General features: G+C 32.7%; 3 protein-coding genes and 1 long non-coding RNA gene across 9 annotated transcripts; 3 read left to right on the top strand and 1 right to left on the bottom strand.

Moving 5' to 3' along the window:
• The first annotated feature begins 277 nt into the window (after positions 1–277).
• LOC105278556 (exportin-1) lies at positions 278–11,039 on the top strand. 4 transcript variants are annotated; one of them, XM_011337726.3, is made up of 14 exons: positions 278–421; positions 1,535–1,773; positions 1,844–2,038; positions 2,129–2,479; positions 3,311–4,039; positions 4,996–5,230; positions 5,317–5,480; positions 6,528–6,662; positions 7,165–7,308; positions 7,451–7,597; positions 7,713–7,961; positions 8,639–8,891; positions 9,056–9,306; positions 10,020–10,166. In XM_011337726.3, exons 2-14 carry the CDS (start codon positions 1,576–1,578, stop codon positions 10,164–10,166), a joined length of 3,198 nt encoding a protein of 1,065 aa, XP_011336028.1. In that variant the 5' UTR covers positions 278–421; positions 1,535–1,575. The 4 variants fall into 4 exon arrangements, with proteins under 4 accessions (XP_011336028.1, XP_011336029.1, XP_011336027.1 ...); XM_011337727.3 differs by lacking the exon at positions 278–421 and adding an exon at positions 467–600; XM_011337725.3 differs by lacking the exon at positions 278–421 and adding an exon at positions 635–832.
• Positions 11,040–13,221: 2,182 nt separating this feature from the next.
• LOC105278558 lies at positions 13,222–15,738 on the top strand. Of its 3 annotated transcripts, none has more exons than XM_011337735.2 (2): positions 13,222–13,240; positions 15,304–15,738. In XM_011337735.2, exon 2 carries the CDS (start codon positions 15,317–15,319, stop codon positions 15,659–15,661), a length of 345 nt encoding a protein of 114 aa, XP_011336037.1. In that variant the 5' UTR covers positions 13,222–13,240; positions 15,304–15,316; the 3' UTR covers positions 15,662–15,738. The 3 variants fall into 3 exon arrangements, with proteins under 3 accessions (XP_011336037.1, XP_011336036.1, XP_011336033.1); XM_011337734.1 differs by lacking the exon at positions 13,222–13,240 and adding an exon at positions 13,247–13,473; XM_011337731.2 differs by lacking the exon at positions 13,222–13,240 and adding an exon at positions 13,247–13,910.
• A 1,507-nt stretch (positions 15,739–17,245) lies between these two features.
• LOC113562483 lies at positions 17,246–18,904 on the top strand. The gene is made up of 3 exons (XM_026972076.1): positions 17,246–17,335; positions 18,279–18,537; positions 18,754–18,904. The coding sequence occupies exons 1-3, from the start codon at positions 17,246–17,248 to the stop codon at positions 18,762–18,764; spliced, it is 360 nt and encodes a 119-aa protein (XP_026827877.1). The 3' UTR covers positions 18,765–18,904.
• A 3,698-nt stretch (positions 18,905–22,602) lies between these two features.
• LOC105287115 lies at positions 22,603–24,329 on the bottom strand. The gene is made up of 3 exons (XR_003406877.1): positions 24,244–24,329; positions 23,543–23,965; positions 22,603–22,993 (listed from the first exon to the last, which is right to left on the bottom strand). It is a non-coding gene; the product is annotated as an uncharacterized LOC105287115 (long non-coding RNA).

Genomic DNA, 24,329 nt, shown 5'->3' with positions numbered 1-24,329 from the left:
AATCATAATTGTTATTATTATTACGAAATATTTTGGTGGATTCATTTTTGCATTATTATACTCGCACATACAGGTTATTAATTTGATTTTACTCATAATCGCAAATTCACGAGTCGAAATGAGACGCACATGTCGCTGACGTCACAATACTCGTTGTGGTAACATAGGAAACAGCCGCTCGGCCTCGCGCCGATTGGCCGAGCTCTAAAGTGAGAACCAATCATCGTGACAATTCATCCGCAATTGTCGTGTTAATTTTTTCCAGCCATCTTGTTATTATTTTCGAAAATCTCGTGGTTGTATTTTCGGGAAGACGCAGTACGGGCGCACGCTTTTGCCACTTTGTTCCGTACAACTAGTGACAAAAAGAAGCAGCTCGCATGAAGTTACGAACGCGAGGCCACGACGCAAAACAGCCTCGGTAAGTAACGCGCGACTTCACAACGGTCGGCATTCTCACTAGCGACCGTCGCGGAGGTAGCGGCGACGGAAAAGGGAGAGACGAGGAAAATACGTGCGAAGGATAGATAGAGCGAGAAGCTCCGTGGAAGTGGCGAGTAGAGGGAAGAGGACGCATGGAGGAGAAGAGAGACGGAAATTGTGAGTGAATGAGTGAGTGAGAGAGCGCGAGCGCGAGCATAAGCATGAGCGGTACGTTGCGAGCGAGTGCGTGAACGACGAGGTACGAAATTGGTCGCGCGCGGGAATCGGCGGTTGTGTGTTTAATTCCTTTGATGCTTGTGATTTGCAAGATTCGTCTCGATCGCCCGTGTGTGGAACGTGTGCTTCTTTTTATTCCTGAACGGTGAATACGTGTATGAGAGTGAACGCGGTAAGTAAGTCGGTGCGTCCTCCCAGCGCGCGGAAAGTCCGCTCGCGTTCGACTCAACGACGCAACGGTCCCGACGACTCGGTTCGCGAAAGACACTGAAACGCGACGGGTTTGCAGGCTCCTTCCGGACACGTTGTCACAGCGCGCACGTTCTCGCCGAATTTCGTAAAGCGCAAAGCGCACTGTTTATCTTCTCGCACGATTATTCGCAACAATTCACATAACCTTGTCAAGACGATTTGTCAAATGTAGGTTAGATCGAGTGTCCATAGATCGGTGACCTCTCTCTCGCGCGCGGCACGAGTATCCCGGCTTCTTGGTTGCGTATTTGTTTTTCTTCCGTGTGCGCTTTATGTCGCTCATGATCTTTTAAATATTTATTCCGATTTGAACACGTGCCGAAAATTCCTGAAAATTATCATCCGGTATCTAGCACAGATTTTCACGTATCGTATGAATCTCTGAACAATATTTCGCGTATTGGATCAACTAAATTACTTATTAAGGACAATGATATTTTCTGTCGTATATTATTCAAACTCATTGCCCGTCAGTTTGGATCATGATTATTTTTTATCTTTTTTCATTATTTTTAATTGACCAAAAATTGTAATTAATAAATAATTACATCATGCGTTGCATGATTTTGACAATTAAATAACGTTAAATAATTTTTTCTCACTTGTTATTTTCTTTATCCAGAGGATAAAACGTACAAAGGAGTATATTACTTACGAAGCATCATGGCAACTTTAGCTGAGCAGGCATCTAAATTGTTGGACTTTAATCAGAAACTGGATATAATGCTTCTCGACAATATAGTAGGGTGTATGTACACTGGAATAGGTGAGGAACAAAGGGTCGCCCAAGAAGTATTAACAACGCTCAAGGAACATCCAAACGCTTGGACACGGGTGGATGCTATTCTGGAGTACTCACAGGTAAGCGGTTGTAAAATTGTCTCTTAATTTAATCTCGCATGCTCTCACCGAAAAATGATTATTGTCACAGAATCAGCAAACGAAATATTATGGCTTGCAAATACTGGAGCAAGTCATAAAGACACGATGGAAAGTATTACCGAGAAATCAGTGCGAGGGGATAAAGAAATATATTGTAGGCCTTATCATAAAAACGAGCAGTGATCCATTGACGATGGAGGCTTCCAAGGTTTACCTCAACAAACTCAACATGATTCTTGTGCAAGTGAGCAATCGACGCAGCATAAAGTCAACCGATCGACCGATTGTCATAAAGTATCATCAAGTTAATCATCGATATTCATTGTTTTCTTAGGTATTAAAGCGCGAATGGCCGAAAAACTGGGAATCCTTTATCAGTGACATTGTTGGCGCGAGTAAAACTAATGAGAGTCTCTGTCAGAACAACATGGCCATCCTGAAGCTCCTGTCGGAAGAGGTGTTTGACTTTTCCAGCGGACAAATGACTCAGACGAAAGCGAAGCATCTGAAGGATACGATGTGCAGCGAATTCTCACAGATATTCCAGCTTTGCCAGTTCGTGATGGATAATTCGCAGAATGTTCCACTAGTGGCGGCAACCTTGGAAACGCTACTGAGGTTTTTAAACTGGATACCCCTTGGATATATTTTCGAAACTAAATTAATAACTACATTAATATTCAAGGTAGGAGAAAATACCGCAATTATATTATATAAACATTTACATTTATTGTTTGATCATTCACACTTCCACTTCCACGAAGCTGGTAATTTTGTTGCAGTTAGTTACAGCTAAAATCTGTGAGGTTCTGCAGTTGTATTTTTATTTTTTTCTATGTTTTTATCACTTATCTTAATTATTATATATTATTAGTATTTATTTATTTTTATTAGGATGAAAAATGAAATGAAAAGTTTTTGTTTTTGTTTTGAGTTAACTAATACATATGCATTAAGAATTATAAGCAGTTTATTAAAAAACAAAAAGTTTATGAAACCGAATACATAATTACATAAAAATAAAGAATATAGATTATAATAATAATTACTATTGAATAAACATAATATTTAAAATGCCTGTGTAAATAGTGATAGATAAATCTCGATTGACAAACTGAATCGCAGTACTCGAGATTTTCTAAGATCTGCCACTATTTCTTAAGATGCCACAACTATTAGAACGCAGCTTTGTCGGATGTCAAAAGACTGCCAAAGATTCTGGATCTTTAGTGCATGTAATATTTGGCATCGAATGTAAATTGTAAAAATAAGATAAGCCGATACATTTATTCTAACGATTAACATAATGATTCATTAACTATTTCATTCTTAAAGATGTTGCTTCAAAAATCACTCGTATACGTAATATTTTAGTCTCCAGTTTTCATTAACCACGACAAAACTCGGCGACCGCAAATTAAGTTTCCATCTTGGTTTTCCATAATTAATTTTTTTCACGTGAATCATTCGCATTTGGTTGTTCCTCGAATAAATAATCTTCCCTTCTAATTTGCAGTTTTTGAACGTACCGATATTTCGGAATGTTACTCTAAAGTGTCTTACCGAAATCGCGGCCGTCACTGCTACCGTGCCCACGAATTACGACGACATGTTCGTCGTCTTGTTCATAAACACGATGCAACAGCTTGAGCAGATGCTTCCGTTGGAGACCAATATACGTGAGGCATACGCAGCTGGTCAGGATCAAGAGCAGAATTTTATCCAGAATTTGGCCATGTTTCTTTGTACTTATCTAAAAGATCACGGCGAGCTGATAGAGAAGAAGCAGCTGAATGACACGTTGCTGAAGGCTTTGCACTATCTCGTTCTCATTTCCGAGGTGGAGGAGGTTGAGATATTTAAAATCTGTTTAGAATATTGGAACGGACTGGCCGCCGATTTGTACAAAGAAAATTCCTTCGTGGCTACCTCGCCACTCTTCATGGCCAAGAACATGACAATTCCTCCACGGAGATTATTTTACTCTCAAGTTTTAACTAAGGTGCGATACATCATGATCAGCCGAATGGCGAAACCCGAGGAAGTACTAGTTGTAGAAAATGAGAACGGAGAGGTCGTCAGGGAATTTATGAAGGACACAGATTCTATAAATCTTTATAAAAACATGAGAGAGACTCTCGTGTATCTCACTCATCTCGATTACATGGACACGGAGCGTGTGATGACGGAGAAGCTGCAGAACCAAGTTAACGGTACAGAATGGTCATGGAAAAATCTCAATACGGTAAGTGCTTGGGAAAAGATGTAGTTAAGGGCGGTGAGTCAAAACGAAACTGTGCTAAAAAGTGTCGTTGAACATCTACTTAGTTTTGAAAAGTTATGGATGAGTTCAGATTTCGTTTTACGCTTGTGTTTCGCATTGAAGAGTGTCTTATCGAGCAATTTTCACATAGAGTTCCATAAGAGCACGTGTTAAAACACCAAATATTCAAATCATTATGAATACGTTCATAAATACGTAGCGAATCGATCCCAAATTTTACAGGCACGTTTCTTATTTCCGAAATTTTTTGTTTTCGAAACAATTTTATGACGTTTAGATTTTTCATGTTCGCTCATCTACATCCTTAACTGAACCTCTTGTGATCACGAACATATTTGCAATCCAATTTTCCCTGAAATATGCGCTTATTTGCGTTTTCGCTTTGCTCAAAGACCGTCTTGCGACGTCTTTTGATGGAAAGTGTCGCGTAACTTTGAAACACTCATAATATTTAGCTTGATAATGCAAGCTCGCGAATCATCCGCGATGAATTCAGCTCGATGCTCAATTCAATAAAGTGGAAGATGATTCAGAGAGAGAAATACTTTAAAGATCACATGTTAAGCAGGCCCTGGACGGTCAATATTATTACACATTAATATTGTTAATATTAATGACATTCTCTCTTTGGATAGTGCAATAATAACTCTCAAAGCAATAATTTAATTTCTAAGAAAATGTTAAGTGATACCGAAGCAGCTTGTGTAGCCATTACTTTAGCTCGTTATAATTAAGAAAAGAAAGGTTGCGCAATATATTTCAACGAACTTTTGATCGACACAATATATTGCGCACACCTTCAATATAATCTACAAACACAGTCAATAATATTGTGCAATAATATTAACCGTCTAGGGCCTCCTTTGTAACAATGCAGAATGTTCTATGTCTCTATCTCGTTTTCTCCGTTATGTTAGTTGTGCTGGGCAATAGGCAGTATTTCCGGTGCTATGCATGAGGAGGACGAAAAACGTTTTTTAGTAACAGTAATCAAGGATTTGCTCGGTCTCTGTGAACAGAAGAAGGGAAAAGATAACAAAGCTATAATTGCCAGTAACATCATGTACGTTGTTGGCCAATACCCACGGTTTCTACGAGCCCACTGGAAATTTTTAAAGACTGTTGTAAATAAACTTTTTGAGTTTATGCATGGTGAGTAAAAACATCATTGTACGTGCGATAATTAAACTATATAAAAAGATGTGTGTATAAACATTTTCCTTCGTTTCACGTTACAGAAACGCATGACGGAGTGCAAGATATGGCCTGCGATACTTTTATCAAAATAGCACTAAAATGTAGACGACATTTTGTTACTGTACAAATAGGGGAAGCGATGCCATTTATTGAAGAAATTCTTTCTACAATTAGCGCAATTATATGCGATCTACAGACACAACAGGTCAGTTAAATCACGTTTGCTTCGTTCATTTAATTCGATGCGATGTATGCGAATAGAAGTATATATACGGGATAACATAAATCTTATTATTATTTATTATTATTATAAATCATATTATTTGCAAATAGCTAATTCTATTTCTGAAATTTGAAAATCAGTATGTTAATACCCAAACATCAAAGTTATGGTAGTTTTTAAATAGAGGACACTTAAAATTAAAAAATTATTATTAAACGTTTTTATGTTCAGTAATATTATATAGTAAAGATGTTTTTCAAGTAAAGCGACTGATTTTACATTGATTTCAACTTTTCTTCCAAATAAAAAATCGATATTTAAGATTTCTGTGGTGTCGATAATTACATTTGGATTTGGCTTTCGTGTTGGAGTTGCATTTCTCGTTACTTTGAGTCAGATGATTTGATTGATTCTGTTTCATGAACATAGTCCACCTCATTGGAGTGTGTTAGAAGTAATGTGATACTATCATACTATATGATACTATATATTTTATATCAGGGATATGCAACTAGAGTTTTTGGAGGACCAAATGTAAAATTTGTGGTTATTACCGCGCGCCGCGGTAGCTAAATTGTTTCTCTTTAATATTTTACATTATATTAATAAATAAAATATTTATTCTATTATATATATTTTTTAAGAGATATATTTTAAGAGAGAAAAGTAATTGTTATTCGGCGATAATAATTCAGTTTATTTTTCATTTTTTTTGCGGATCAAGCTTGGACGTCATGGGCCCGTCCGCGGGCCGCCAGTTGCGTATCCCTGCTTTATATGATACTATATGATACTACTAGTATCAGTTGCTTTTCTGTTTATGATAAAGTTGAGGACTGGAATTTTTATACTGGAATTTTGGAATTAAAGTAACGCATGAAACGCAGCTCTGATCCGGAAGTCACATTCAAATGAAAAATATTACTCATACAAAGATACTTTTTTGTCTCTAATGTAGCGTTGTAATATATGTCATATATTTATGAATATATTTTACTATATAATGTGCTGCTTTATTACATAACACAGGTACACACATTCTATGAAGCGGTTGGTTACATGATAAGTGCTCAAGCTGATACTGTAATACAAGAACAGTTAATTGAAAAATATATGCTGCTTCCTAATCAAGTTTGGGACGATATTATAAGTCAAGCATCTAAAGTACGTATTCAAAGATACATGTATATATCAAATCTTTCAAAACACAGAAGCTTATAATCAGGGTTGGGTAGTAACTAGTTAAATAGTTAATAAGTTATTAACTTTTAACTTAACTTAGTTAATTTTAAATATGTTAACTTTTAACTTAAACTAGTTATTTTTATTATACAAGTTAAAATAATTCATCAATATTAAAGTCATGTGAAAATGGTTGATCGCAATGCGTTAAAAAAATATATGTTAATTAACTTTTAACTTTAATAAGTTAATTTTTGTATAAGTAACTTTTAACGTAAACCTAGTTAATTTCTCGGTCATCAGCTTTAAACTTAACTTAGTTAAAGAAAAAAATGAAGTTACCCAACCCTATTTATAATTAACATTTTTAACTCTGTAATTTTTGTATTTTAACGTGTGAAATGTAATTGTATTTTTTTAAATACAATTTAATTACATTTCACACAATTTAAAACATTTTTTAAACAAAAATTTCTCTTCCTAGAACGTGGATGTCTTGAAAGATCAAGAAGCCGTGAAACAACTCGCCAGCATTTTAAAAACAAATGTCAGGGCTTGCAAAGCTCTTGGACATCCATACGTGATACAGTTAGGAAAAATATACTTAGATATGTTGAATGTTTATAAGGTAATAATTCGTACTATTTTATGATTTTTATACAATATATAAATTTAGTGTTAATTATTTATTATTATTTATTTATTATTTGTTTATATAAATTTATTGTTTCCAATATAACAGCAACCGCGATTCTGTTTGCCCTTTACAGGTTATGAGTGAAAATATAAGTGCTGCGATAGCTGTAAATGGCGAAATAGTAATGAAACAACCCTTAATTAAAAGTATGAGGGTAGTTAAAAAGGAAACGTTGAAATTAATCTCCGATTGGGTGAGCAGGACGAACGATCATCAAATGGTGAGTTTCCTTACTTGTAAACTTCTATGTTCTTGCTGTCTTCTCTTCCACTCAATTTATTTATTTTTTATTTCGTTTGTTAATAATGCATTTATTAACGAAATTGTTTTGCTAGGTATTGGAAAACTTTATACCGCCATTACTAGATGCCGTTCTGTTGGATTATCAAAAGACAAACGTTCATTGTGCTAGAGAGCCTGAAGTGCTTAGTGCTATGGCCACTATAGTAAACAAATTAGAAGCCCATATCACTAGTGAGGTGCCGAAGATATTTGATGCAGTATTTGAATGTACTTTAGAAATGATAAACAAAGACTTCGAGGAGTTTCCTGAACACAGAACAAATTTTTTCCTTCTCCTACAAGTAAGTAAGAATGCAATAGAATGGTGATCCTTCATTTAATTAAAGTTTCTCGATGAGTTTGACAATTCTAAAGTTGAAAGCCGCAAAATAAAATAAAATATGTGTCATATATCATTCTTTAAATCATCTATTATTTAAAATTGCAATAAACATTTATTACAAATATAAAGAAAGGAAGTCATGAAATTGTAAAATAAAAATTTAAGGTCACAATTAACTTATGTAGAAATAGATAAAAAATAATGATTAATATAAAATAATCGTAATATGAACAATCGCTGCAATTAATATCATCATATATCTCGATTGATTAAGTGATTCATGAATTTATCAAAGCTGTTTTCTAAAATGCTACAAAAATAAAAATTATTTTGCACTTTTGATAGCACACAATAGAAATTTGATATCTTTGATGCATTTAATATTTCATATCAAATACACAAACTGAAAATTTTATATATCTCAAATTAACAATTATTTAACAATAACAATTATTAAATAACAATTATTAATAATTATTTAATAATTATTTAATAAAAAATTGTGACGAATAACATTATATACTAGCGGCTCTCAGCTCTAGTCAGAAAAAACGACCGCAAATGCATACATTTTTATGCTTCTTATAATTAAGAAATATTGTATAATTGCCATTTCATCTTTGTTTTTTAATCTAGGCAGTGAACGTTCACTGTTTTCCTGCTTTTCTTTCAATTCCACCAGCCCAGTTTAAGCTGGTACTTGACTCGATTATTTGGGCTTTTAAACATACAATGAGAAACGTAGCGGACACAGGATTACAAATTCTTTATCAACTTTTATTAAACATCGAGATGCACGAGCGAGCAGCTCAGAGTTTCTATCAGACATATTTTACGGATATCCTACAGCATATATTCAGTGTTGTCACAGACACGTCACACACAGCAGGTAAAATAATGTCAATTTTTTGATTCAAGTATTAACATGTTTTATATTTCTTCTCTATATTAATCTTATTTCTATTATTATTATTATTATTATTATTATTAATAATAATAATAATTTTATATTTCTTCTCTATATTAATTTGATGAATTTTTTTCGATTTGCAGGCCTTACAATGCACGCTACAATTCTCGCTTACATGTTTCTCCTGATTGAACGTGGAAAGATTCATGTGCCACTCGGTCCTGCACCCGATAATACTTTATATATACAGGAATTCGTCGCAAGATTGCTCAGAGCAGCCTTCCCGCATTTAACCGATAATCAGATTAAGATAACTGTGCAAGGATTATTCCATCTTAATCAAGATATCACTGCGTTTAAGGAACATCTCAGAGATTTTCTCGTGCAAATCAAAGTGAGTAATATTCAGTGGTTTTTGCTGTTTTAAAATTTATCTTAACTGATCAAGATGAAAGTTTATTTATCGCTGGAGAGCTTTTATGAAATTGTATTGTTAACCTTGTCGTGAATATAAATTACATTATATTCGTTAATTCGTTTTTGCGCATTTTTAATTTTAATAACATACATAGAAGGTGTTTTAACTGAGACGTGATTTAGCTGAAAAGTTTAAATGCATACGAAATAATTATAATATTAAAGACATATTGAAAAAAATCTTAATAGTTTAAAAAGTGTATTGCAAAGTTATCTCAAAAAAATAGAAAGTATTTTTTAATAACTAAATTTTATATTTAGTGAGATAACATAGAGGAAGCTTGAAAGAAGCTATTAGACGTATGCAAAAGTTGTAATCTTTTTTGCATCTTGCATATTTTCACTTTAAGTAACATAACATATTGCAAATTCCGCAGCCCAAGTTAAAAATAGTTTGCTAACTACGAAAAATGTAGCTTTTCATTACTGTTTTACAAGATATATTTGTCATTAAAGTATGACATAAGATGTTTGACAAACTTTGATACCATTCTTGAAAAATATAAAAAAGCGGAAATTTGAAGTTAAATTATTCAAAAAAGACTAAAATTTTTACATACACCTAATATTTTCTCAAGTTGTAACATGAACTAATAGTATAAATTAAAATTAAAATTGTTGTTTAACCAGGAATATACAGGTGAGGATGATTCCGAGCTCTACTTGGAGGAACGGGAAACCGCATTACGGCTAGCCCAGGAAGAGAAGAGGCGGCAGCAAATGGCAGTACCTGGCATGCTTAATCCTCACGAAATGCCAGAAGAGATGCAGGACTGAATCCATAGTCCCTATTGATCGTCTTCTGCACTCATTTGAACTATGAAAGAAACATTGTTATAAAAGAATTATTGTATTCTTTCGAGCTGTAATTATCCCTGCGACATCACCGTTTCACTACACCATTTCAGATAAATATGAATTATTTACTAAAACTGAATCTGCAGACCTATCACATTCTTGTTACAGGAAGTAAGCCCGAGACATGGTGACTGTTTGTCTGTTATAGGATTTTACAGAAAATTGAATTTCCGTTAATGGATAATGGGACAATTGCCTGCTAGTGATGCTATTTCATGTAACGAAAAAAAACACAAAGAATATCGCTTCTCCAAGAAGTCTATTATCTAAAAAAAACGATCTATCTTCTCTAAGATGAAACTTTTGCATATTAATTTCCATTAATCAGAATTGTAAAAAAGTGGAAATGGAAAAAAAGAAAAAAATGTTACCATTCTTCATTAGTGTCAAATTAACTCGATATATATTTCTCATACGATGATAACAGATTTCCACGAAAACGTGTAATACTGTTTGTATTCAATTTCGTTTTTTAGCGTCTGTATGCGAGTTATGAGAAAAACACTGTAGTAAACAGAATTATTTCATTGCACATCCTTGGTCTCTTAAATTTACTGTTGAATGAATATGTATGTATGTATGTAAGCTTACTTGTGATAGCTTATACTAATGTATTGGTACATGAATTGATACATTGTTATAATATAAACAATACAAAGGAAAAAAAGGTTTCTTCCTGTTTTGTATTTTTTACTCAGCAAAAAGAGATATTCTTCATTTGTATTATATACTGAAGATGTGTATCATCGTTCAACTCTATTGACACCAATAAAATTATTTCTATTTCCGAAATATGATAATAATTGGTCAAACTCTTGTTTTTTACGATGCCGTAAAATTGCACGCGCATTTGTAAATGATTGCGCGTCTGCCAGAGAAATGCAAGTACATGATATTTTACTGTGAACATCCTTTTATATATATATATATATATATATATATATATATATATATATAAAAGGATATATATATAAATCTATTTTACTTGTACAGATGAAAAAAATAAAGCCCAAATAGATGCATTGGTCATCCAAAGTAACAAGTTAAATAAATCGTTCTTATTCTCTTTTTTTTATACAGAATGACCAATTTTAAATGGCACATTGAGATTTCTCGAAAACCAAAAATCCATCAAGAAATATTTCGTACGATAGTGTTATGATTTGGAAGCAGGGTCGGATTAAAGTTTTTGAAGTTCCGTAGAGGTCCTTCGACAAAAAAGCGGAGGAGAGGGGGTACAAAGTTTGTAAAATAAATGCTAGTAATAAAATCAAAGTCTAATAAAATTTTAATTACCTTTAGTTTATTTAAAAATCTTGCATTAGCGTTTAAAAAATATTTTTAGTTATTCGGAAAATAAGTATTCTTGGATGATGCTCGGATGAGGCCCCTTAATAAGCGAGGCCCGGGGCTATAGCCCCCCTTAGCCTCCCTCCTTGATTCGGCTCTAAGTTTAATCTTGAATAGGCCAATTTCTACGATTTTCGATTAATTTAAACGGTTAATTATTCCAATGGAATCAAGGTCGATTCAAATATATCCGTAACGTATCCATTCCGTGCATGCACTGATGAAAATAACGTCTCCATAATTTTATATTCTTATATTTCAGTATCCGCGCACGCGTATCAGTGGCAGTGCATATGTTGTAGGCTAATAGGATCTTGAGGAAAATAGCTTCTGACTAGAGAAATGCTATCTGCTTGATTACATGCTGGTGTCATTTTATTTGTGTCCAAATGCTAGCAAATTTCTGCGCGCTTTTTAGGAAAATAGATAAATGCCCGTTGCAAACCTTTCCCCTTGCACCCCTCCCTGCAAAAACCTATCCTAACCTAACCTAATCTAACTCAACCTGTAACTACTCCTTTCGCATAGATAGCTGAAAATATGGGATCCTGGAGTCGTCCGTTTTACCATGAACTTTCTTCCAATCAAACTTTTCTTTGGTTACATAAAACAACAAATCCTTTTCCACAATACAATACATATAAAAATGTTTATTAATGACCTAGACTTAGGCCGGTATTCACCTCAATATAGTTAGCAGACAAATATGATAAATCTTTTTTTTATTGCAATCGTTTGGGAAAGTTAGGAAACAACTTTTACGCTGAATTCACATGGCACGTATTTTCTGTGTAACGCGTAACCGCGTAATCAATCACATTGTTTCATTTGGATATCAGCTTCTGCAGGCAAAAATTTGATTGGTTACGCGGTTACGCGTTACGCAGAAAGTACGTGCCATGTGACTTAAGCCTTAGAGTTTGGGAAATAATAGTTTTTTAATAATTAATGAAAATTAGTTGAGTGTATAGTTAGCAGACATCATTCCAAATAATTTTCTTTTTCGCTTCTTTCAACGCCAAATCATTTGGGAAATACGCCTATAATGTTTTCAGAGTTTGGGAAATAATGATTTCCCCTCAAAATCGAGTTGAAAGTCATCACCCAGACGTGCAGTATAATCTAGGGACTTTTTGAATATAGGCTATATAATGGAAAAACGTTTATAATCTTTGATATTTCTCATTGTTTTCCATTTCAATAATTTGGGAATCGTTTGGGAAAGTTTAGAAAAAACTATTATTTCCCAAACTCTAAAAGTTGTTTCCTAAACTTTCCCAAACGATTGATTAAAAAAAAAGATTTATCATATTTGTCTGCTAACTATATTGAGGTCCGGTATTCATATAGTCGGATCTTATATTTAAGACCATCTTAAGTGTATCTTCAGATACTCCGTAGCCAATGAAATGATCTATACAACATCTGCAAATAAACTTAAGACGGTCTTAAATATAAGATCTAATTATGAATACCGTCCATAATGTTAAAAAATTTCGAAAATTACAGTTTTATTACCGACTTGTGACTATAATAATATACAGGGTCCGTCACCAAAATCCAGACTTTAAATTTGAATTTCCCGTCTCATTTGACTTCGATGGTAGGTCATTATTGACGTTCGGGCAAGTCAGATGTTTGTAGTAAGCGTGCATAATCTCAAAATGTCCTAGCAGATAAGATCGAGTGTGGAGTATAATAACCGAAGAGCGGCGATAATCGAAAGCCTTCGCGCTAGGCGTTCACAGAGTGAAATTATTCGGTTCTTCGGGTATCCGAGATCGACCGTGCATGATGTTGCGGTTAAATATTTGGCTTCAGAGACGTCCGAAAAAGATTCTGCCAATCCGACGAGGAAGAGCCATTCGAAAGAAAAGTCGGTATCCAGATAGCACAAGGATATCCGTTAGACATCTAAAGGACATCCATGTAGGATATCCTGAGGATATATATGTTAAGGATCCTGTGATACATCCTAAGGACTTTCATAGGATATATTTGGGATATTTTTCGTACATTTCATAAGGAGGAAATTCTGACGTTGTAGGCTATATCTGACATAATATAGACAGGCCAGATATTTTACAAACATCCTGTGGTTATCCAGTGGATATTTATGGGACATTTATATTTTATTACAATACTCAAAATTTCTAAATTATGTTAAATACTCTACATAATTGAAAATAATTATAAATGCATATTAAATTTTCATAAAACAAATTTAGAATCATATTTTAAAACGTCCTCGAAATATTCTGAATCGTTCTGGCCATATTCAGGATGATCCTGAGGACATTTTGTGCTGTCTGGGTAAGGAACCCCAGCAATTATTAAAAAGGCTCAAAAGCTCATATCACAAGGGAACGTTTCCAACTGTTTCATCGTTTTCGATTCAAACTGTATGCAAAAATGTTGTGGGTGATGTCAGTAGCATATTCTGCAAGTTACAGCCCCTATCTTTGCGTTAAAAAAAATGGCGGTAAAAAAACCTTCCCATGCAGGGTGTCCCAAAAAGCTGGAAATGGTCGAATATTTCATAAGCATTGCATTTCAGAAAAAAATGTTTCAGACAAAAGTTGTAAGATTTTAAAAAGCGCATTCAGTGGCAATATGAGTGTGACCGTGGATAGTGTTACCATGGTCAGACCAAGGTCAACTTAATGTTTTTAATGAAAACTCCTATTTTTTATTTATTATCTTTTTCTACTAATTAATTTGAACAACTTTTGTCTGAAACATTTTTTTATTTTCTGTTTTTAATTGTTTTTATTTTCTGTTTAAATTTTTTTTATTTTTCTGTTTTAATTTTTTTATTTTTCTGTTTTAAATTTTGTTATTCTTTTGATTTAATTTTCTGCATTTTTATGTTTTTAAGTAATTTTGAGTTAATGATAACATGTGCAATTCAAAAAATGTTCAAGACACAGAAATTGATTGCAGTGGGCGCAACTAATAAAAACTTTTTTCACATCGACAACAAATTTCGAATGTGCTTTTATAATTAAAGCAAATTTCTCTACATTTTGAAATTTATTATGATCAGTGACATTAACAGTTTTTATTAGTTACGCCCACTGCAATCAGTTTTTGTGTCTTTAACATTTTTTGAATCGCACATGTTATCATTAACTCAAAATTACTTAAAAACATAAAAATGCAGAAAATTAAATCAAAAGAATAACAAAATTTAAAACAGAAAAATAAAATTAAAACAGAAAAATTAAAAAAATTTAAACAGAAAATAAAAAAAATTAAAAACAAAAAATAACAAAAAATGTTTCAGACAAAAGTTATTCAAATTAATTAGTAGAAAAAGATAATATAATAAAAAATAGGAGTTTTCGTTAAAAAAATTAAGTTGACCTTGGTCTGACCTTGGTAACATTACCCATGGTCACACTCATATTGCCACTGAATGCGCTTTTTAAAACCTTACAACTTTTGTCTGAAACATTTTTTTCTAAAATGCAATGCTTATGAAATATTCGACCATTTCCAGCTTTTTGGGACACCCTGCATGGGAAGGTTTTTCTACCGCCATTTTTTTAACGCAAAGATAGGGGCTGTAACTTGCAGAATATGCTACTGGCATCACCCACAATATTTCTGCATACAGTTTGAATCGAAAACGATGAAATAGCTGGAAACGTTCCCTTGCCAGAGGACCCAGGGCTGTCTCTGACGAAATTGGCAAAAACTTTAGGTGTGACACTACAATGCGTCGAATTGCTGAAGAGGACCTACGCTACAAGTCCTATGTGATAAAAGTTCGACAAATGCTCTCCGAGGCTGCTAAGATGAAGATAGTTGCTCGCTGTAATTTGCTTCTGAGTTCGTTGAAAAACTCCGAACAGTCCAGATTTGAATCCTTTGGATTATTACGTGTGGAGCGTATTGATCGAGTGACCAACAAGTCGAGACATCCCAACGTGACATCTCTCCAGGCAGCTATCAAGGCGGCATTTGCCAATATGGACAAAAACGCGTTGCAGAGAGCGTGCCAGCGCTTCAGGACGAGGATCGAAGCAGTCATCGAAGCAAAAGGGGGTTATATAGAATAATTTTACTCTAAAAGGATATCACTAGTGATGTACAAAATGTTGTTTTGTAATTTTTAATAAAATTTTGTTTAAACAAATTGTTCATTTTGTCCGGATTTTGGTGGCGGACCCTATATAAGTTGTGCAGTTTGTACGTACAAAATGAGTAGTTATTGACAAAGAGACAGAAGGAAAGAATATAAGGAAGCTTTTAAAAGAAACTTCAGAAAACTAATAAAAAAGTTTGATTGGAATAAACATTTTGAGTATATGTGCATCTCTAAAATCGTGATCAAGAGTAAAATAAAGCACAAGATTAGGTCCTTGATATCGTGCAAAAGGATTTTTTATTCTGCGCAGCCAATAAAAAGATCTATTAAAAAAACTCACTCATTCCGTCGATAATACAGACTCCAGGATAGCATGCTGTCCTTCCAAATAATTGCACAAAATGGCCTTTGACGTCTCAAAAGATCGTAAGTAATTTACCGGTTGTGTCTTGATTTTTTCCTTCTTAGAGAACTGGTTGGAGATTGTTTTCAGTATATTTAGCACGCGAGATAAGAAACACATATAATTTGTGAAAAAATTTTGATAGATGATAATGTTCTAACACACTATCTTTTGTTACGTTTACTTTGTCACGCTCACATTTTTAGCAATAAAGATTTCTGGTCTATATAAATGAGCACAAAATTCATTCGAGACTGAATAATACTTTCAAAGTGTGTTAGCAGGTCGTATTTAACGCTATCAAGGTAGCAATTTTTCCAGTCCATATATGATATAATAAAAATGTTATATTTGCATATTTACGTCGGCTTATTAATTTTGTTGGACCCAACTATAGCAAAGGTAATATTAATTGAGAATATTTTAATCCATTTTAAGTATTTATAGAAATATTAAAACAAATATGAAATATGTTTCTTAAATAACACATTTGATCTGTATACTTATTCATTTATTTATTTATCTATTTATTTATGTGTTGCGTTTAACAATTTTAATACAATATATGTGTGACTCACTGACTCATCAACGTGCAGCCCGAACCACTGCACCTATCGACTTAAAAGTTTAAGGGTATATTCCTACTATCACGTAGGTGCTCATTAAGGGAGGGTTTTCCGAAATTCCACCCCTAACGGGTGAGAAGGGGTAAAATGTGTTTTTATTTAATTCTACACATAAATATCGCGGGCGAAGCAGTGACGGAGGATGCTAGTATATCATATTATTACACATTATTATATACTAATTATATTGTAGCTTATCATAATAATATTTGCAAATATCGTTTAAGAATAATTATTTCAGTGTTCTTTTCTTTCTTTTTAAATTATACATTCGAAATTAATTATATACATACATTTCTGTCATCAATATAATTATGATACTTTTAACATTAAAACAAATAGATTTATATCCTAGAAAGAAAATTAAAAGAAAATTACACAAGTTCCCTGGCGGGCCGCCTTGACAAGTGTTGGACAGTACTGGACAAATACCAGATGTATTCTCGACAAATTTTGTATCATATAGACGTAATTAGACAGTTTTTGTACGTGTAAAGGTCTAGATATAGTTCGGAACGAGTATAAAATGTCTAGCAGTCCATCTACATTTTATCAGGAGTTGTCGAAAGATATACTGCGTTCTGATTATGACCAAATCTTGTCTACGTCACTCAATGTATTTGGACGTAATCCATCCAAATTTAGTCCAAGACTTATCCACAAAATCGGTTTCTACACATTATTAAAAATGTATTTATAAAAAATCTCTATTATATTAACTTTAACTAGGTTTAGCTTTAGCTGGACCAGTCCTTAAGTTCCAACGGTATTTTTGACAATTTATAACTTACAGACAAGTCATATATGAGCTTTTTAGAAGTCAAACTAATGAACTTTATTTTTGTAAATTTTTTAATTTTAATATAAATTTTATTGTATTTAATACATTTAATACATAATTGATATTAAAATTAAAAAATTTACAATAAATAGAATTCATTAATTTTGACTAGTGAAAAGCTCATACATGACTTGTCTGAAAGTTGTTCAAATTGTCAAGATATCGCTGAAAGTAGTCTAGAATTTATCTTGGTGTTTCTGTTATTTTCGATTTATATAAATAAATTAGACAGGTTTTAGACTGACTAAGCAGCGTTATTGCGACAGCATTTATACAGTGTGTAGACAGATATTTGTCCAAAACATGTCTAAAAATGAGACTAGTAAACGTATTCTGACATCCAGAACGCATCTAAAACAAGTCTAAACTAAATCTACTGTCTGCCTAAAATCCGTCAAGGTGGCCCGCCAGGGTTAGCAACGATAAAGTTGCTAAAAATTATTCATAAATTAGATAAATCGAAAGAAAAGATTAATTTCCGCCAAGGAGTTTATTTCCTGTATCTACTCATCAGATTAAATTTGTTAATTTAAATTTTTCTGAGCACAAAGCTTTAATTATTAATTTGAGAAGTTCTGCGTAATTTAAGTTTATTTGAGTTGCGTAAAGTTAAGACAAATGTATTGTATTAACTTTACGATGTGATTTCTGTAATAACTGCCACAATGAAATAATATAATATTAATCAACAAACACATTACTAATGCATGTCATTTAGGATCGGCTAAGCGGATTACTTCTTCATACTTCACATTGCGGTGTTCACTCTTCACGAACTGGAAAATTTGCCTTCGATCTGGAATATCTACGTCATGCATTTTGTAATTCGTCCTGTACGTCTGCAAATACTACGCCTTATATTGTAAATCTCGTATGTGCTATCAAATGTCCTGAATTGTATTTACCGACTCATACGTTCACTACTAAACAGCAGAAGGAGGAACAATCAACTATTTCTTCAAGAAATACAAAAAGAGGTATAACAATAAATACATAAAAACAAAAAATATATATATTAAGAAAATTAATTATTGATTAATTATAATTATTTTTTCTAAATAATAATTATATAAATTAGTATCTTTATTTTTTATGTTATTCAAAATATGTGTTTGTATTTATGTCGAGTAGATCTTATTAATTATAATTCCTATTTGTATATAATTTACCTAATCCCTATTTCCCTATTTCAGGGCTGGAGTAAGGGGGGACTAAGAGGGGCTTAGCCCCGGACCTCACTTATTAAGGGGCCTCACCCGAGCATCATTCAAGAATACTTATTTTCCGAATAACTAATAAAAAATACTTTTTAAACGCTAATGCAAGATTTTTAAATAAACTAAAGGTAATTAAAATTTTATTAGACTTTTATTTTATTACTAGCATTTATTTCACAAACTTTGTATCCCCCCCCTTCCCCGCTTTTTCGTCAAAAGTCCAGGGTAGTTGATATAAATTTCCCAGCAAACACAGAATATAACTATTGTATATCTCAGAAGTAACACGTAATATAACAGTTGTTATACACTATTAATATTGAGGCTACATAATTTCCTTTATAACTGTAATATTACTTTGTTTTAAAACTTTATTATAACTGTGTTATATAGAGATGTTATATTCATTTTATTGGGTCATTAAGTATGAAACTTTACAAATAGAACATAAACTTTTGCATTTTTTGGCACATGGACATGATTTATTTTCAATCGAAGTATGCGCCCATGTTATCTACACACTTCTGCCATTTTAGTGGTAGTTGGTCTATGCCTCTACTATAGAAGCCAGGAGTACGGGAATCGATGAAGTCGCGGAAGGCTGTTTCGACTGCCTGTTGAGAATTGAAGAATTTTCCCACCAAGAAGTTGTCCAAATTCCGGAAGAAGTGATAGTCGGTAAGTGATAGATCTGGTGAATATGGTGGATGACGGAGAGTTTCCAATTCCAACTCCTGTAGCTTTGCCATGGTCAGTCGTGCAGTGTGCGGTCGAGCATTATCATGCAACAGGATTGGCATTGACCGATTGACCAATTTCGGTTGTTTAATAGCAAGTTGTTGCATCATTTCGTCCAGTTGCTTGCAATATACTTCAGCCGTTATCGATATACCAGGTTTCATAAAGTTGTAGTAGATAACACCTGACCTGGACCACCAAACAGTCACCATAAGCTTCTTTTGTGTAATGTTGGGTTTCGCGTGATGTCTCGGTGGTTCATCAGCGTTCAACCACTGATGTGAGCGTTTACGATTGCCGTAGAGTATCCACTTTTCATCGCAGGTCACAGTTCGATTAAAAAAAGATCCATTTTTGTGACGGGAAAGCAAAGAAAGGGAAGCCTCTAGATGTTGCGCCTGCTGCGCATCGGTCAATTCGTGCGGGACCCATTTGTCCAACTTCTTTATCTTACCAATTGCAGTTAAATGAACCAATATGGTGGGTATGGAAACATTGAATATCGATGCCAATTCACGTGTACTTTGAGATGGATCGGACTCTACTACGGCTCTCAAGTGATCATTATCCACCTTCGTCTTTGGTCTTCCACGTGGCTCATTAGCGAGGCTGAAATCTCCATCTCTGAAGTTTTTGAACCAATTGCCCACCGTTGCTTTAGTAGTTGAACCTTCACCAAATACAGCGTTAATATTACGAGCTGTCTCCGACACTGTGGTTCCACGGCGGAACTCATATTCATAAATCACACAAATTTTGGACTTTCCATAGTTCTATAAAAAAGAATCCACCAATAAAACTAATGAAGATATTTGAACAAACAAATATGACATTTGAAGAGCGAACATACATCTATCACACTAACCTAACCTGATACTGACGTCTGGCGCCAAATTTGAGATAACAAATGTTAAAGATGGCGCTTTTACATTTGTAAAGTTTCATACTTAATGACCCAATATATTATATATATTATAACATGAATATAACATATATATTTAAAATGTTTCCTCTTTTCGTCGTTGGCATCCTTGCGTTCTTTTCAGTTCTTGCTGGTTCTTTCATCGTGTCAGCGTGTTGTTGCGTGGTATGGAAGTGCTCTCTTTATCCAAGGTAATCCTTAATTTTTAACATTGATTAAAAGTATTATTATAAAGACTAAATATTTGTGCATATATTTTTACTAGTATTCTTTAACTTATTGCAGTTAATCTATGCATATGTAAAATGGTGTAGTAGGTTATGTATGCAAAAGTCACATTGCAAGAATACAATACCGGGTCGTCTTCACTTCTACGGAACATTTAGAAATGCTTATCATTATCAAATGTACAAAACTCTAAAGATTGATAATGAAATTAAGTATTTCTAAATGCTCCATAGAAGTGGAAATGACTCGGCGTTGCATTCTTGCAATGCGACTTTTGCATCTACTACCATTTTACATATGCATGATTAACTGCAATAAGTTAAAGAATACTGGTAAAATTATATGTACAAATATTTAGTTTTCTTTATAATATAATACTTATTTTGAATACTTTTAATATTAATGTTACTGTTAGAAAAGATTACCTTGGATAAAGAGAACGCTTCCATAACACGCAACAACACGCTGTGTATATTTTATATGTATATGGTTAGAGTGCAAAATATAATGATTAAATATTTATATTTTTTCCTTTCCTCTGGAAAAACTGCATCATTATAATAACTATAGCGTGATTGTTATTGTATATGTTACTGTATTAACTTATATATTTTATACATACTAATTCCAAGAAAGGTCTTTGAATTAATTTCGAGCGAAAGCAAATGAAATAGTTTGTTCTCGCTTAGAATTAATTCAAAGACCTTTTCTGGAATTAGTATGTATAAAATATATATTTTCATTTTACAGTTACTATTCAGTTACAAACAATATAACAGTAATATAACAATTACATAATTTACATCACGATTATATATATGTTATATAATTATTCGCTAACTTTGTTAAGAGTATATAACGTGTTACATATGTATTATATTCACGTTATATAATTGTAACATGTGTGAGTAGGAAATTACTACTAACGTGTATATAACCTAGTACATCTATGTAATATTGCGTGTTACATTCCGTTTTATTACGGTAATGTAATAGTTATATACCCGTGTTTGCTAGGTTATAACATAAATTTAAAAAAAAAATTTTTTTATTATACCTCGACTCATTTCCCAATGAGCATTGTGATATCAAAAAGAGCTCTTCATATATAATATAATATAATATTATTATTATATTATAAAATCATTTTAGAAATTACATTTTAGCAATACAAAAATAATTTTTTTATAACATACAAAACTATAATTTCAAAAATAATAGAAAATACTGAATTGGTGTATGTATACGACTCACATATATATATAAGGGTGGCCCACATAACTCTTAACAGCTATTCAAACGGGACCCCCTATAAAATGTTAGATGTTTGGGTTCTACGGATAAAAACAAGTAAAATTTGTTAAAAACATTTTTTTGTCAGATGTTTCTGTTAAAAGATATGACGGTGTAAAGTTTCGAAGCTACACGAAATCAAAATCACAACACGCTGTTTATTTATTCAATTTATTAAATGTTCAAAATGTCCGCCATGGACTTGTAAACATGTATTTATTCGAAGCAACAAATTACTCCTAACATTTTTTAACATTTCGGAAGTCACTGAAGCGCAAGCGTCGCGTATCCTTTGCTTCATATTCTCTTTCGCCGTTGGCGGTTCAAACATAACTTTCTCCTTCACATATCCCCACAAAAAGAAGTCTAATGGTGTCAGATCGGGAGATCGAGGAGGCCATTGAACAGGTCCACCACGACCTATCCACTTGTCTCAAAAGTTTTCGTATAACAACAAACAAAGGGGGGCAGGGGGTAACTTCATATTTATGTAGTTAGGAAGGCCCCTCGAATACATAAAACTTTCTCATGAACAACTTTTTGATTTGACGAATAGTTTCCGAAATATTCAGCTGTTAAGAGTTATGTAGGCCACCCTGTATATATATATATATATATATATACACATACAAAAAATGAACATGTTATATTAAAATTTTAATTAAACTTTTAATTTCATTTGAATACTTGCTATATTGCACACACGTGAAAAATAAAATCATGACAATAATATAAAGAAAATTTCAATATCACTTTTAAACATTTTTTAAAAATTTACCGATAAACAAAATCAAATATTAGTCAAAATCAAATATTAAAAAAATTAATGGATGCATTCAGTAATACAATCGCTCACTGAGCGACTAAGTAGATCCGCTACTTTTTCTCCACTATTTTTCTAAACATTTCATTTCCTCAATTCATGTCGTTTGGTATTTTGATTGATCCGATCTCCAGCATGCTGTAGCCAGATTTTAATAACTGTTTGGATAGAATGGGAAGAAATACTGTTTCCACTACCACTGATAATGACTTCTGTAAAAATACGATTAATAAAATTTTTTTAATAAAAAATTAATTAATAAAACTTATAAATTGTTCATTTTATGTATTTATTATTTTCTAAAAATATATTAAGAAATATCAGAATACAAATGTTTCCAAAAGAAATTAAAATTAATTCTTGAACGTTGAACGTATGTAGTGAATACTTAATGAACAAAATTAACTGGAAATAATATATAATAATAATAATAATAATAGTTATTGTAATAATTTGGAAAAATTGCAACAAAACTATGTTTACAACTGTTTTACTATTTATGCTCAATGCAATTTTCATTATTATAAAAACATAATGACAAAAAATGATAAAATAGTACTGAATATGATTGAAGTTTATAAAATTAATAACAATTATACATATACATACATGTGTGCATAAGTATGTATGTGCACGTGTGTGCGTGCGTGCGTGCGTGCGTGCGTGTGTGTGTGTGTGTGTTTCAGATTAACATTTATGTCAGGAACACCCAGTATAATTTCGAAGTAATTTAAAAGTACTAAATAAAAATATAAAATTACCGATAATGACATCAACAAATTTCATGCCTCTCATTTGTATGGTATTTTTTGTCCTGTCCATGAGAGTTTGTAAGCTAGTTGATCAGTTAGAGTAAGTTTTAATGCATTTCTTACATGTTGTTCCGGATGTTTTCCTCCTGTAGTTCTAATTAATTGTTTCTGTAAAAGATTATTTAAATGTAACTAGTGTATATATATTTTAGTTTTTTATGTGTAATTGATAAAAAGTACTTACATATTGCAATAAAGATACCGAGTCTTGTGTTAACAATTTATTAAATTCCTCTAGTGCTTCATGCGTTCCAATCGGTAAATTGAAATTTATTGCATTCTCTTGTGAAGAATGGGGATGGACATCTAACAACAATTGTTGGATTGTAACCAATAATCGTGTAATTTTGTTCATGTCATTTCGACAAGCTTCTGTTTGAGAAAAAGAGTAATATAGATATATAATCAACAACTATATATATTATACATACTTCCACATCATCTTCCACATTATTTACCACATCACTTTGTATCTGTTTGTATTGTATCTTTGTATCATGTAAATATTCATATTCTTTAAGGAGTCTTCTATTTTTTGACTTACAGATAAGCTTTTCAATTTTTTGCGAAATGACATTTTGAACTCTACTTTAAAAATGATTACACAAAAACTATAAATCAAAATAAATATACCATAAAATAAACGTTACCTCTTGTTTCCTTCTTGTTACCTCTCTTCCTAGTCTCTTCTAGTCAGGTTATGTTCCACTCAGTGAATTTTATTAACAAAATATAG

The sequence above is a fragment of the Ooceraea biroi genome, chromosome 8, assembly GCF_003672135.1.
Source record: "Ooceraea biroi isolate clonal line C1 chromosome 8, Obir_v5.4, whole genome shotgun sequence".
NCBI classification, from domain to species: domain Eukaryota; kingdom Metazoa; phylum Arthropoda; class Insecta; order Hymenoptera; family Formicidae; genus Ooceraea; species Ooceraea biroi.
This window is presented reverse-complemented; position numbering and strand designations above follow the sequence as displayed.

Excerpts from the sequence above, each read along its gene's own strand:
- LOC105278556 (XM_026971593.1), top strand. The coding sequence starts at position 1,576 with ATGGCAACTTTAGCTGAGCAGGCATCTAAATTGTTGGACTTTAATCAG. Across the intron at positions 6,663-7,164 it reads TTATAAGTCAAGCATCTAAA|AACGTGGATGTCTTGAAAGA; the intron begins GTACGTATTCAA and ends TTCTCTTCCTAG. Across the intron at positions 7,598-7,712 it reads GGACGAACGATCATCAAATG|GTATTGGAAAACTTTATACC; the intron begins GTGAGTTTCCTT and ends TTGTTTTGCTAG.
- LOC105278558 (XM_011337735.2), top strand. The coding sequence starts at position 15,317 with ATGCGTCGAATTGCTGAAGAGGACCTACGCTACAAGTCCTATGTGATA.
- LOC113562483 (XM_026972076.1), top strand. The coding sequence starts at position 17,246 with ATGTCTAGCAGTCCATCTACATTTTATCAGGAGTTGTCGAAAGATATA. Across the intron at positions 17,336-18,278 it reads TCTTGTCTACGTCACTCAAT|GATCGGCTAAGCGGATTACT; the intron begins GTATTTGGACGT and ends CATGTCATTTAG.